This window comes from Grus americana, chromosome 3, assembly GCF_028858705.1.
Source record: "Grus americana isolate bGruAme1 chromosome 3, bGruAme1.mat, whole genome shotgun sequence".
Taxonomy (NCBI): domain Eukaryota; kingdom Metazoa; phylum Chordata; class Aves; order Gruiformes; family Gruidae; genus Grus; species Grus americana.
Window position 1 is genome coordinate 80271289 of NC_072854.1, and position 14966 is coordinate 80286254.

General features: G+C 34.7%; 1 protein-coding gene across 4 annotated transcripts in view; it reads left to right on the forward strand.

The window, feature by feature from the left end:
* Positions 1-14966, forward strand: part of TTC13 (tetratricopeptide repeat domain 13) — a 41340-nt gene that overhangs the window by 7305 nt on the left and 19069 nt on the right. For 2 of the 4 annotated variants that reach the window (XM_054822663.1, XM_054822664.1), the window contains exons 5-12: positions 2057-2122; positions 3491-3583; positions 4805-4921; positions 5737-5847; positions 8867-8949; positions 11651-11792; positions 13147-13321; positions 13844-14000. In XM_054822663.1, the coding sequence (XP_054678638.1) occupies positions 2057-2122; positions 3491-3583; positions 4805-4921; positions 5737-5847; positions 8867-8949; positions 11651-11792; positions 13147-13321; positions 13844-14000 (944 nt within the window). The remainder of the gene's footprint in view (positions 1-2056; positions 2123-3490; positions 3584-4804; positions 4922-5736; positions 5848-8866; positions 8950-11650; positions 11793-13146; positions 13322-13843; positions 14001-14966) is intronic. The other 2 variants (XM_054822665.1, XM_054822666.1) reach the window with 1 other exon arrangement.

Here is a 14966-nt window from a genome sequence, read left to right on the forward strand (position 1 = left end):
GCGCGCTCTTAAAATCAGGTGATTCAATATCTTGGTTATTTGGTGAGTCTTTTTCTCATCTGTAGGAATAAACCTTTCATGGCATTTTGACCAAAAAGGGGGGAAAAAAAACCAAAACAGCATCTTCAGAAACCTGAACTGTGCAAAATTGAACTTCCTTTAATTGCCCTCTTAATGTGTAGGCTGAGATATTTTAATGTGGATTTTTTTGGGTGACAGTTAGCAGGTTGCCAGTAACATTAGAAAAAAAAAACTGACAGAAATCACTTAGTGCTAGTGGCAAGTGCCGCATTGCTTTCACAATGATAAATGATTTTGTGTGCTGGGTTTATCCTTTTTCTTCAGCGGTAAGCATTTGATCAGTTTAATATATAAGTAAAATGTAACTAATACTTCAACATATTTTTATTTCTGACCAAGGTAGAGAATTCAGAATCTTCTTCTATGAAGTAGAAGGTAGCCACTTTTACAACAAAACCAACCCCAACAGTTTAAAAGCTTCAACTAAAGCTGATCTCAAAATGCTGTATTTTTATGGCTAAGAACCTGGGACTACTGGAAGCATGGACCTGCTTTTTGATCTAAACTGGTTGTAGTACACAAATGCAAGCTGAAAGTAAAACTGTAAATACTAGTATGTGGGGTTTTTTAACACAAATGTCATATGACTCGTAATTAAATTGAGTGAAATTGTGACAATTTAATGGAATTATTCCAGGGAATTTATCAGATTTGTTTTAGGTGTTTAGTGATCTCTGATTTGGTTTTAATGTGAGGAATTTTTTTTTTACCCTAATGAGAAATCCTGCTTCAAAAACCTCTGGACTTACATAATGTTTCCTGCCTTCTCTTTATTAAGAAGGAAACAATATAAGTGAAGATAAGCAAGATACAGCAACTGTAGAAAGATATTGTGAGAAGTGTGTATATAATAGACTATCTTTGCAATGCACACATCTCAGTTGAAATGAGTGTCATGCTTATTGCATGTCTGAAAGGTTGCGAAGTGGCTATGATTGTTCACTGTGTCTTCTATAAGGCAATTTTAAATACATATAAAGTCAGTATTAAAACATTTAACACAACAAAACAGCCTTGCTCAGCTGCTGTATTAAAAGTAGGGAAGTTACCTGAAGTCGACTTTGGCAAGTGTGCACTTAGAATCAGCTCAAGGCTGGCAAGCTGCCAGCATTGGTGTGCCACTATCTGTTGTTTTGTCAATGGAAGAATTTGTTTCTTGGCAGTGGTCCCAGTTAAATGAGACTAGGCCTATGCTACAAACTTTTGTAGCACAGCTGTGTTGGTTGCAGGCGTGAAGATGGCCTGATTCCTGACTGGTTTTCAGGGAAACTGACTCCATAGGCATTGATGTGCCAAGAAAACTGGTTTTGCTGTTGTAGTTCTTCAAATTTGGATGGGAAACCATGGCTGGTAAATAACATTGAACAAGAAGTAGATTCACTATGTAAGATGCATTCCTTTAAGTGCCTGAGTTGGAAAGCTGCAGACTTAAATCTAACCCAAGGAAGGTTTGTTTGAATTTTGCTGAACTATTTTGGCAGAATACCTCTAGTTTTCATTGCTGCCTGAATACAAATTTCATCAGGATGTCACAATTTCCTGCTCCCTAATTTTAAATCTTAAATTTAAATTATGAACAAAACAAGCTTTGAATGGCTCAATTGTATTTGTTTATTATCACTTCAGTGACATTAGATAAAAAGTCAGGTTACAAGTGATGAAGTTTGGACCACAGACTATACTAATGTGTACATAGCTTCTGATAGGTGGTGACACGATAACTGCACTCTGTTTAGCTCTTTTTCTAGTCAAATACTCCAGAACAATTCCAGTAAATTGAATTCGAAGTTGTGAGCTTATGAAAGTATGGGCTGTAATACAATCAATCTTTGCCTAACAACTGTGATTTTCATTGCTTGCTACTTAAAATCAGCAAGAATTAAATAGATATTGAAGACAGATACCTTTTTGGGGAAAAAAACCAAAACAGCACAAACCCACAACTGATTATTATATTCATTTTTAATCTTAACAGGAAGAACCAGAGCTGGTTAGTGCAATTTATGGACGAGGGATAGCATATGGAAAAAAAGGACTACATGTGAGTAGATAATTATTTAAATTAATATCTGACTAAATTATTTGAATCCAAACTCTAAGAAGGCCTGTTAGAGGAGGAGCTAGACAGATTAGAACTTGATAGGTACATCCCAAAGTCTTTGTGCTGTCCTACTATAATGATGTGTCCATCCCTTAGTAGGTGCTGCATAACATAGAGTGATCTAGCAGATCATACTGCTCGAGCCATGGGTACATTTGCTTTGTGGGACTGTGGAAGTAAAGCACTGTGAAGCAAGGGTGCCAACGGAGACTACAGGCACGTCTAATCTGTATTTGGAAATGAAAGTGTCTTTCATTGCAACTTGAAAACATCATCAACTCTTACAATCCAGTAGGCTTTATATTGCTTCTTGATTGCCTATGCCTCTTGATACGTATATAACCTTGAATTTGCTCAAAAAAAAAAAAAGCAAAGTTAAATTTCTTACAGTTACAGCTGACTGCACAGTTTCCTGAGCAAAAGTAAGTTTAAAAGTAGACTATGGTTCTTGTAGGTTGACTTTGTGGCCTATTGAATCATGGTTGAATGGTTGCTGGAATTGTATAAGAAAGAATAGTTTAATAACTCCTTGAAAGTTTCCTTTGTGCAGAATATTTAATTCTTTAGTGGTGCTGACAGGAGTTTGAAGTCCCTAATATTTGCACATTTTTAACACCAGCGTGAGTTTGTTAGGTTAGATGTCGAGACAGCTTCACTTGAAAAAAGGTTCTGTGGGCGACACTTTCAAGACACAAAGATGATGTTAAGCACATGCAAAATTTCTTTGCCTTGAATAGGAAAAAGATCAGTGAAATCTCATATGGAATTTCCTATATAACCAGTTTGGATGTTTAGGTTTTTTCAATTAAGTTACTGCTTCCATACTACAATTTGAGGACAATATAAAAATTTACATAGGCAAGATGCTGATGGCATCCACCCATTCACCAGTACTACTTGGATGAATTTACAAACAGTACTGCTTAAAACACTGGTGGGCGAGAGTATGTGTGTGTGGTGGAGTTCACATGAGAGCTTGAGCCAGCTTTGCTGTCAGGAAAGGTACCTATGGAGCCATAAACCTAATGTTTATTCACACACTTACATTAATAAATTAGTAGAGGTACAGCATAATGATGATGTGTACAAGCAAAGTTTATTTTTCTTGTTTATAGCAGATAGGTGGGGGTTTTTTCAGCTATTGGTAGAATACTGCATCTTAATGTTATTAGCGAAGGTGTGAAGGGCTTTTAATGTAAACTGATACACTTTCAGAAACTTAGCCAATCTAGTTGTCCTTCAGTCTTCAGAGTATATTACTCTAAGTATGCACAGTTGTTTACCTTGTTTATTTTTTTTTCTTTTCAGGATATGAAAAATGCTGAACTTGCTCTGTTTGAGCTCAGTAGGGTGATTAGTCTAGAACCAGATCATCCTGAAGTATTTGAACAGCGAGCAGAAGTGAGCATTTCTTCTCTCATTTCAGATTTTTTGAGAAGTCACAATTATACAGTGTTTTCACGTATTTCTTCACTGGTTTAATGACTAAAGCTCTTATCTGTGTTTTTCTGTGAACATTCCTCCTTTCTTTTAAAAAATATATAGTGTAATTATATCTCAGTGTAATTTGTGGAATGTTTATTTTTAAAGTGAAACATATACCATATGGAGTTACTATAGCCAATAGAATAGCATATATTATGTTGCTATATATCTCGCAAGATACATAGCAGAATCATGTGTGTTTTGTTTGTTGTTTATTTAATATAATGAATTAAAATATCACTTGAAGCTTACTGTTTGCACTTAGTGTCACCTTAGTAAATTTATTGTTAGGACTAGTTGGTAAAATGCCAAACTTGTAAAGAATGAGGTTTTTAATCAAATGTTTAGGGTTTATATTCATGCAGATATTTTTCATTTTGAAAATCGTGGGGTGTTTTGCCAATTAACATCCATTACAGAAAATGGATTTCAAGAAGCAGCTTTGAAGACAAATCAAAAGCGTAAATATTTATTAAAGTCAGCATACAGTATAATGATAACTGCCATAATATCAAATTGTAATTCACAAGTTTCATGTTTTTAATGATTTGTTAATACATTTGTTAGTAATATTGATCTAAAAACATGAAAGGCATTCAAATAATTGGAAAATAGACCATTTTCCATTGGGGGAATATTATTACATTTTCAGCTGAATGTGTTGAAATAACTTGAAATAGATTATTTTGCTTTGGCTGGCTTGTTTTTATTTGGAATACTAGGTTTCTGCAAATGTTATTGGTGATGTTCATGTGCACTGCTGTATTTTTTTTTTTTTTGGAGAAAAATGCTTTTGGATTTTCCCTTTGATAGGGATTTAAAAGCAATAAGTACTGAAATTTATAGTAGAACTTAGAATCATAGGATGGTTTGGGTTGGAAGGGACCTCAAAGACCATCTAGTTCCAACCCCCCTGCCATGGGCAGGGACACCCTCCACTGGACCAGGTTGCCCAAAGCCCCATCTAGCCTGGCCTTGAACACTTCCAGAGAGGGGGCATCCACAACTTTCCAGCCTGTTCTAGCAAATACAGTTACTCTGTTGCAGCTGAACATGAAAAAGAATAATCTTTATATTTCTAAAACAAATCTATTTAGCATGTTTGCTCTAAACTACGTTTTTGTTTTATACTCTTAGATATTGTCTCCACTAGGACGAATCAGTGAAGCATTATCTGATCTCACCAAAGCTATTCAGCTACAACCATCAGCACGGCTCTACAGGCACAGAGGTACCCTTTACTTCATATCTGAGGTTAGTGGTTTTTAGGGATCCTGTTTGATTTTTGGATGTGTGGATGCTGTTGATTATTTTTTTGTTGTTGTTTGTGCCAGTTGTTACTTTTGTTCAAGAGCTTCTTCCCTATTTAAATTAAAAAACAATATAACAACAAACCCCTGATTTCCTGTAGTTGACTTTCTGACAGTTCAGAGGTATTCTTCAAGTATTTCATCTGCATATCTGTTTAATGCAGAGAATCAGAGGTACATGTACCTTGCATGTACATCTCAGATTGTTTTGTGTGTTTGAGGAGTAGGATATGCATAAAAGAACTTGACGTGATTTATAATCTACAGCTGCATTTAAGCAGTATTGTTAAATGCCAGTCTAAAAAGGAAAACAGTTATGGCCAAAGCAGTAACTGCCCTATATACTTTCAAAAAACCAACCACACAACAAGCCTACAAAAATGCTAACATCCTATTTTGCTATGTAATCTCTGTGTGTTGTTCTTATACTTTAATGTAAAACAAATAACTATCTTCAAAGATTGTGTGAATACTAAATAGCTGATTTCCCACTTAATTCTTCTCATTTCACTGTTTGTTTCCAGTTATTTTTCCACTTACTTTACTGCATTTTATATAGCACTTGCTGTAAAAGTTGGAATTGTTGTGCATTCTTTATTCTTTGATATTCTGACTGGCAGTTGACAATCATTGCTGCTTAGCCCTGAGACTGACGTCATATATTAAACAAAATTCTGTAGTTTACTTTCATGAAAATAAAAGTATGTCGTCTTCTTGATGTGGCATTTCCTCTGTTGTGTAAAATCTATTTTATCACAGGATTATGCAACAGCCCATGAAGATTTTCAGCATTCATTGGAACTGAACAAAAACCAGCCTATAGCTATGCTTTATAAAGGCTTAACCTTTTTTCACAGAGGACTTTTGAAGGTAAAGCTATGTGAAATAATGGTTCATGTAGAACAATACCCTCTCTTTGAAGTTACTTCTATAAAATAGTGGAAATGTCATAGGTGTTGATATATGTATTTTCTTTCACATAAGGAAGACTTTTTAAGGCAAAAGAGCGCAAGCAAAATGAAAAGGTGCCATTGCTGACTGTAATACTTCATGGTATGACACGTAAATACTGCTGGTCTTGCTGGATCTTGGTAAATCAGTGATAACTGATGTGTTTATGGAGTGCTTTGAAAGATGTTTGTACTTAGCACCTCTGCTAATATCTGTATGGATATATTCAAAATTTCTTTCCATGAAATGGAGACTCCCTAGGTTTTGTTAAGGGGAAAGAGATGAAGAGGAAAATAATGTTAAATTCTTCCTCAAATGAGCTAGAAGGCAATCAAGGAAACTGCTGATAGAGAGCCCTGCATCTGTGCATGTATATTTCAGTTATATGTTAATTTAGACATGAGCATTTCAGAATTGAGGGAACATAGTTGCTTCCTCAGATTCTAAAATCACCAGGGAAGCAAGTTCTTCCCATGCATTTTAAATGTTTCACCATTTTCTGACTCAAAACTTCTCTATGTTTTATGTGTAATAATATTGCACCTGTTTCTTGCTTGTTTACTTATTTAGAGATGTTGCTACAGTTTTTCTGAGGGCAGAGTGATTAGACAAGTTGTCTCAAATCCTCAGTTTGAAAAGTGAGGATGCAACTGTGTGATTTTCTGAATTCCAACAGAGTGGAAGCTTTTTTTTTAACCTCTGCTAACAGCTTGGGATTCATTAGGAGCTGTATGAAGAAATCCTTACAGAACCTGGAGACAGCCCAGGACTCCTGAGTTTCAGCCCAGTATCTTTCATAGGCAAGCACTGCATGCTTGGTTGTGGTTTTTTTCCTTTTTTTTCCTTCTTTTTCTTTAGCAAACAGGCTGCTTCTCCATTTTCTTAGTACCCAAGCTGGTATTTTTTTTACACGCTCTCAGTGTATGTGGTGAGAACTTCAGGCTGTCATTGAACTTACTGTCTGTGTGTTATTGCAGTCAAATGAGTTACTTGCAAATAATAGTTTGATTGAATTTCTGACTTTTGGTGTAGGCAGCAGAGAGTCTGAAAGTGATGGTGGAAATATAACTGACAAGGATAAATAATATCTCAATTTGCAAAATGGAAGCAATGTTTTATTCTGATATGTAGATCAACACATTTCTGCACCACCACCTCCTTCCTCCCAATTTCTTTTCTCAAAGGAAGCATCTTCCCTCTCTAATATTCAAGTTCTAAGAGATTGCAACTGACTGGCTTTTCACCCCCAGGTATACCTTAGCTTCCAGTCAGGTTCATACTGCCCCTTAAAGGAAGACTATACACGTCATCTCTTTGGCTTTACTAGGCTTGCTGAAAACTGAGATTTGGGATGAGGGTGGGAGAGTGTTCATTTTTGAGTGAAAAGAAATCATTGCTTCTGGATCATTCCTTTGGGGAATAATCTTCTTGGATTTAAAACTTATCTAGAGGACATGAGCCTATCAGTAATGGTAGGTGATTATCTTAGATTTTTTTTTTTGTTCAATAGACATTTTTGTGCATGTTGTAGTGCAGAATATATTTGATAGTTTTTCTGAATAAGAATCTCTAAATTGACTGAAGATACTAATGATTCTTTCCTTACAGCATTTAATTTCTTGCACTATAGACTTCAAGACACTTTTCAAGCATTCCTTTATAATATAAAGTAGTTGGTTTTCCATCCTTAATTCTAAGTCTCAGTACTACATTTGCCAATTTATATAGCCAGTCCAGTTAAAAAACCTGAGTTCTTAATCAAATCCTTAGAAGAGGAAGATTTGTTTGAACATATGCATATAATTATTTTTAGCTATTTTATTTTTATTACATTGTATTCCTCACAGCAGCAGTACATGTGTGAAGTATTGTGTGAAGATGATAATTTACTCTGTAATCCCTAAGAGAGTGTTTGCTAACTGCACATAGAATGCAATAAAACAATGAAGGCAGAGTAAAGATTTGAAGGAGTCTTTTGGACTGCAAAAATTAAGAAGTGTCTTAGGAAAGAAGGAGGAAGACTGTAAGGAGAGACTGCTTTGCCATAGGGACCAGACTGAGCTTTCAAAGCAACTTTGAAGGGATTTTGTCTCTGAATTCTACTAAGATGCTAAAAAAATCACTCATTCTCATTGTCTTGGTTTTGGCTGAGATAGAGTTAATTTTCTTTCTAGTAGCTGGTATAGTGCTGTGTTGAATATAGGATGAGAATAATGTTGGTAACACACTGCTGGTGTTAGTTGTTGGTAGGTAGTTGTTGTGTCTATGCTAAGTCAAGGACTTTTCAGCTTCCCATGTCCTGCTAGGTGGACAAAAAGCTGGGAGAGCACAGCCAGGACAGCTGGCCCAGACTGGCCAAAGGAACATTCCCTAGCATGGACATCAGGCTCCATATAAAACTTAGGGAAGCAAGCCAGGAGGCAGATTTGCTGCTTGGAAACAGGGCATTGGGTGGTTTTGGGGTTTTTTGTTTGGTTGGTTTTGTTTGGGTTTTTTTTCTGTGGGTGGTGAGCAATGGCATTTGTGCATCACTTGTTTTATTGTCATCATCATCCTCCTCTGTTACCCTATTAAGCTGTCTTTATGTCAGCCCATGAGGTCTTCTTTTTTCCATTCTCCTCCCCATCCTACCGGGTGGGGGAGAAGTGAGCAAGCGGCTGCATGGTGCTTAGTTACCCACTGGGGTTAAACCATGAAGCTCATAGCATGTTAGACAAAGGAATTCCAGCTAAATCTGTCATTACTGTAAAGAATGTTGCAATATTTCATTTGTTATATGATGATTATTACTCTATAGATTGTAATAAATTCATGCCATGTTTGTTCCTCCTGAAGGTTTTGACAAATAACTGTAAATCCATGGCTATTAACTACTGAGGATGCTAAAATTAAACAAATGCTGTAAGTGACACATTTTTCTGTTGATATCTTTCTGTAGGAAGCCATTGAATCGTTCAAAGAAGCTCTAAAGCAGAAAGCAGACTTCATAGATGCATATAAAAGTCTGGGACAAGCATACAGGTAATTGCATTCAGATATAGTTTTAAAGTCAGTTTTCTATCTGATTGTTCTTTAAAATGCACTCTAAGTTTTACATGTTTGTTACAACACTGTGCAGAATCATATGTGTGTTAGGTAGCTCCTACAGCCAGTATGGCTATGGTAGGATATGTTCAATATAAATAATTTCTAGGTTTGCTTTGTATTTTTAATTCAGTCTCCAGTAGCTCTTTGAGTTCCCCAGACTCAAAGGTTAGTTAAATGGCAGTTTTCAGTAAGATGTTTTAGGTATGCTAACTGATTTTTAAATGATATAAATTTTTAATACAAACTGTTGATTAATATGCTCATTAGTTGCCATCTGATATTATTCTGCTACTTAAATTTATTAAAAACTCATTGCATAGTATGTATCATTTTATAGAACTGCTAGATCCTGTATCAGTTAATCTCTTGCCAAAGATATTTACAGTTCTGAGAATTTAGCTAATTTCCTGTTTAGGGTATTTTTAATAAAGATACGTAGTTTCTTACCTATTAAGTAATTAAAAAAAGGCAATCACTAGTAAGGTAACTAATCACTTTCTTCATTTTTTTAATTTACATCGAATATAAAATAATTTATGGTTGAATAAAATGTATCACTTTAAAGGTGGTTCACAGCTAATTACTAAGGGGAGAAGTATGTATAGCTTGCACATAACAAGACAAGAACATAACATAGTCAGCAACTGAGTATCTTTGCTCATTGTAGTTCTTTTCCCAACCTGCTGTGTCTTGTCAGCTTTATATTTCCTGCTTTACATTTTTGTTTTTGGAAAGCACTGAACTACAGCATAGATGCTGCTGCAATATAAATGGCTCTTGTGTAGCAAGGGTTAAGTTGGGTAGGGTTGGTGTGCAAGCATGACATGGTCATGTGCTCTTTTTCTTCAGGCTTTACACTTCCTTCAGCATACAGAACATGCAATATTCACTGAAGGCAGTGTCAATTAGATATTTTTTTTTTTGTTATTTTTCGCTCTGTGGACTTGTACTTTATTTACCAGAGTATTTAAATTCTGAACTCAATGTAGAATCACTAATTTCCTCATGAGTTTTTCTGTGGTAGTTGTTATTGTGGTTTGTAGGTACTTCTGAGGTGCTAAATAATAGTCAGGGATTTAGCCTGGAAGATGGGCAGTTGCCTTCTTACATTTGCATTGCTTTAACTTTTTGGTTTTGTATTTGGATGTGGGAATGCCTGTCTAGTTGATCAGCTATTCTACCCTGTGCCCAAGAAACCTTAATCTGCAGAAGTTTTATTTTGAAGGAGAGAAAAAAGCAAGCCTTGAAATATCTCATTTTGCACTGCATTGTTGTTTTACAAAGCAAAAGTCACTTAACCAGAGTATTCCTAATCAGCTTAAATTTGTTGCTTTTATTCCCTCTCACTGTCCCCTGCCTCCAGAAGTTCTCTGATTGTCAGGAAATAATAGGGGAAGGAATGTCAAGAAACCTACCTTTTTTTTTTTTTTTTAAAGAAGAACTTAATGTACAAAGCATAATTACTGTTGACTCTTCTAAATGTTCAGCAGATAGAGGTGGCCAGAAGCTGAATATAGTATTGTTTAATAACTGAGGATACTGTAACTAGTGACCAACTATAAGTCTGAATTACTTTCCCATGAACACTCAAGTCTTAAAACAGGCAGAAATAATAATCTCATTTCTCCTGGGCACCGTCAGCTGTCAAATTCTTCTTTCTAAAAATCTTTTATTTTAAGTTCACATTTTCTTTCTTCTGCATCAAATAAGTTTCAAATACAATGCTTAAATACCTTTGCGAGAATTCTTTTTATAGTGGAAGTAGACAATTCTTAGTCTGATTTGTCCTTCTGTACAACATGAGTTAGAGCATTTTACTTATTAATTCCTGCTTCAAATCTAGTGACTTAGGTGTTTGTCCATTTATTTGAAACTAGAGCTGTGGTTAATCACTGTTCTGTCTAAAAAGTCTTTTTGGCAAATGTATTTAAAACTAGTAAATCTTGTTTGTTCTTTCTAGCATTTCTTTTGTTTGGATTAATTTCATCTAATCTAATTTAATGTGGAAAGAATTTAATGATCTTAAACTTAAAAAAATCAGTCTACTGGATTAAAAAAACTGAAGAAGAATTAAGTTGTGTACTATTTCTATTTTTTTTTCATGCTAGTTTCTCCATGGCTATTTTTACTGAAAGCTGTCCTGTGTGTGGAATAATTCCAGTCAATAAGTTTTTAGTTACTTTCAGCTTTCAAACACCATATGCTTTCTTCTTATTCAGCATTTCAGTAATTAGTATATTTTTAAAAACATGTTTATATTTAGAAGTTAAAAAGGCCTGTCATAGATAGTGTTTTCCAAGAATGCTTTCTGTGGAAGTTTTGTTTATTTTAGTTTCTGAAGAAGTACCATAGGTATGTCTTTTTATGGTTTATGTCCACTGAAGATTTGTGGTCTTGTGGGGTTGTATTTCGGAGTACACGTTTCTGGGACTAAAAAACTCTGTGCAGCTGTTCTGTTATTACCACTGAAGAAGAGTTGCAAAATGACTGCTTTTGTTAAAGAAATTTTCCATTAGTATTGTGTTCTCCTTTAACGATATCCCATTTGGATGCGTTAAAACAACTTTTAACAAGTAATTTCATTGTCACTCTTGTCTTCTATATTCTTCACTTTCCAATTTATGGAATCGCCTAGAGAACTTGGCAACTTTGATGCTGCTACAGAGAGCTTCCAGAAGGCTTTGCTGCTAAATCAAAATCATGTTCAGACATTACAGCTCAAAGGAATGATGCTTTATCATCATGGTAGCTTAGATGAAGCACTAAAGAATTTTAAGGTAAGCAGGCCCTAAATAAATACGACATTGAAATATTTTAACAAGGACTAGTATTCAACAAGTGCAATAAAATGGACAAATGTCAAAGTTTTTCATTCTGAATGTGTATGTGTATTTGAACTAAGATTATTTTTTGTGAAGTCAGTCTTAAAAGATATATAAAACCTTACAGTTTTTAATCAAAAATGGAGTTTTGCTAAAACTAAGATACTTCATCCAACTTCTTTTTATGATTTTCTAAAACCAAGCTCTGGTTGAAATTTTTTATGTTTTTGGGGAAGTTTTTGTTTGGGGGTGTTGTGTGTTTGTTTTATTTTTTTTTTTAAACTGGTAATTGTGTTCTTGCTAATATTTTAGTTTGGGTTGAAACCCAGAGTTTTTTCCATATCTGACAGAAGGAAAATAGTTTTCTTTGTAATTTTAAGTATAGAAAGTTCCAATATTTATTTTATTTTTCTGTGGTATTTTCTTTGCTTTGAAAAACTCAGAATATGTTGTGATTGAGCTTGTAAAAATGTGTGTGTTTCCACAGGTAAACAAAATCTCACCTTTCTCCTTTGGCATTGAATAATGGCCTCATTTTGTAGACAGAACAATAAAGGCATATGTTAATCATATGTCCATATCCTTAAAACAAGGAATGAAATAAGATCTGGAAATGATTACATCCCTTTCTGAGTGCGTGTGTGCTTATCCCAAGGAGAACACTTTGTGTGCATTGTTACGTATTCACCTTCTGTAACGCAATTTGTAGATACTGGTTTAATTGAAAAGATATTTCAACTTTTAAGATGGAGATGCTCTTCTCAAGACATGTAATTGCTAGAAGAATCAGAGCATTAATTTCCGAATGATAAATAGGAAGTTGCTATGTGTTTAGCATATAGTCAATAGCTGACTAATGTAGTGTACTGATGCATGAACTAGTGAAGGTATGGATGGAAGAAATGGCATGGTATGTATGTTGAACTAGCCAAAAGTGACTTGTTACTAATATTGTCAGGATTATGTTTTGTCTAATTTCATTCAACTAACGTTGACACTTCTGTAGTGCTAATATCATTAGAGCAAACATGATCTATTTTCATAATAATGAAAGTGTAATCAAGAGCATGTTTGCACTGGCAGTTCCTTTTTTTTTTTTCCCCCCTTTAATGAAGGTAAAAATATTTTTTTTCTTACATTTGCTAGCAATTTAAGTGCTCAGCATCATTTGAAAGAAAATTGTAATGAAAGTGGATCTTAATAACCAGGAAATCTTTTCATGTGGTCTTCTGGCCAAACAGGTTAGTTTATTTGAAGATACCGATTCTCTCTCTTGATTTATGGGTGCTTTGTTCCTTTAATCTCCTAGAGATGTCTGCAGCTAGAACCATACAATGAAGTATGCCAGTACATGAAAGGTCTCAGCTATGTTGCAATGGGACAGTTTTATGAAGGCATAAAAGCTCAGACTAAAGTTATGTTAAATGATCCACTACCAGGTCAGAAGGCCAGCCCAGAATATCTGAAAGTGAAATACCTCCGAGGTAAGTTGGAATTGTTTTTCTCTTTTTTAATTTTCTTAAATCCTTCAAGAACCTTCAAAAATGCAAGCATGCTTGTCGTTATGGCCATTTTAAAGAAACCATCATACGTTCGCATGAGCACTGTTAAGTATGTCTGATTAAAAAAAAAAAAGTACACTGTTTCTTATTTGTTCATCCCTGGAAGTGTTTAAGACCAGGTTGGATGAGGCTTTGGGCAACGTGGTCTAGTTGAGGGTGTCCCTGCCTGCAGCAGAGGGGTTGGAACTAGATGATATTTAAGGTCCCCTCCAACCCAAACCATTCTATGATTCTATACAGTTAAAAACTAGGACCACAAATGAGTTGAAATAGACCTGCTTCTGTCTTGGAAATTAGCTAGTACCTAAATTAAATTATCTAAGAGTAATGACTTATTAAAGTCATGTTGGATAACTGACAAACATATAATCCGGGTTTTGTATTTATGTAACTTCATAAGTAGTCTGATTATGAAAACTATCTAATTTTATTTCTTTTCTCCAGAGTATTCTAGATACTTGCATGCGCATTTGGATACTCCTCTTACAGAGTATAATATTGACATAGATCTTCCTGGAAATTTCAAGGACCACTGGGCCAAAAATCTTCCTTTTCTTATTGAAAATTATGAAGAACAGCCAGGGTTACAGCCACATATAAAGTGAGTAATTTTTTTTTTAAGCCTACTCCAAATGTTTTTTTTTTCTGTTTGACTTTTTAAAGTGCTATTCCAAAACGTTATAACAGCACTACATGAAAGTGGAATTCCACTGAGCATGTAAATCTTTTTCTAAATCATAGGGATTAGAGGTGGTTTAGTTCATAAAAGAGGAAGAATGAAACTTAGGATGATTTTCTTCACTTCTGTCTTTACATCATCAATAATATTCACATAATGTTGTTTCATATTTTATGGCATAACTGATTAACTATTCTATGTCTTTTTTTCTTGCAATTAATGTTAAGGAGTTAAGTGTGAGATGCTCAGTGTAGTGTTATGTAGCACCCTTATTACAGTTTCTTGTTGTGTGTTAAGTTTTTATTGTTATACACGTAATTTCCTAGATACTTAATAATTTTTTAATGGCAGCTGGGTTTCACTGGGAAAAAATTATTCTCTGGAGTAATTTAGATAACCAGTATTTTAGGAGGAGGGTGATTTCAGTCAACAAAGCAGGGGAATTATTAGAACAGGCTTCAAAAATATATAGCTAAAGGAAAGATAATTTCTCCTACTGTAAACTAGTTTCTAGATATATTTTCATTTATTCACTTTATGTAAAAAATTGCTGAGTTAAAATTTATGGCTTTTGTGTATATGGAATAGAATCCATCTTTTTAGCACAAGCAGCTTTTACAGAATTATGGGAGAAGTTAGGGAATAAGGCTTCCAGTTTCAATACATAGTCTTTTCTTAGTGTTAAAGTTCCTCAGGGTGAGTGTAACATTCAAGGATAATGTATTATCTGTGAACTTTATTTAGTATCGCTTATTATGAGCAAGTCTGAAGGTAAAATACTGGTAGTGACAGTAATAAGATCTGCCATTGAATTCAGTAAGACCAGGATTTCATTTGAGATACTGAGTGTAACTGCCATGTACTCTGTTCAGTGGGCTTGAGTGTTCT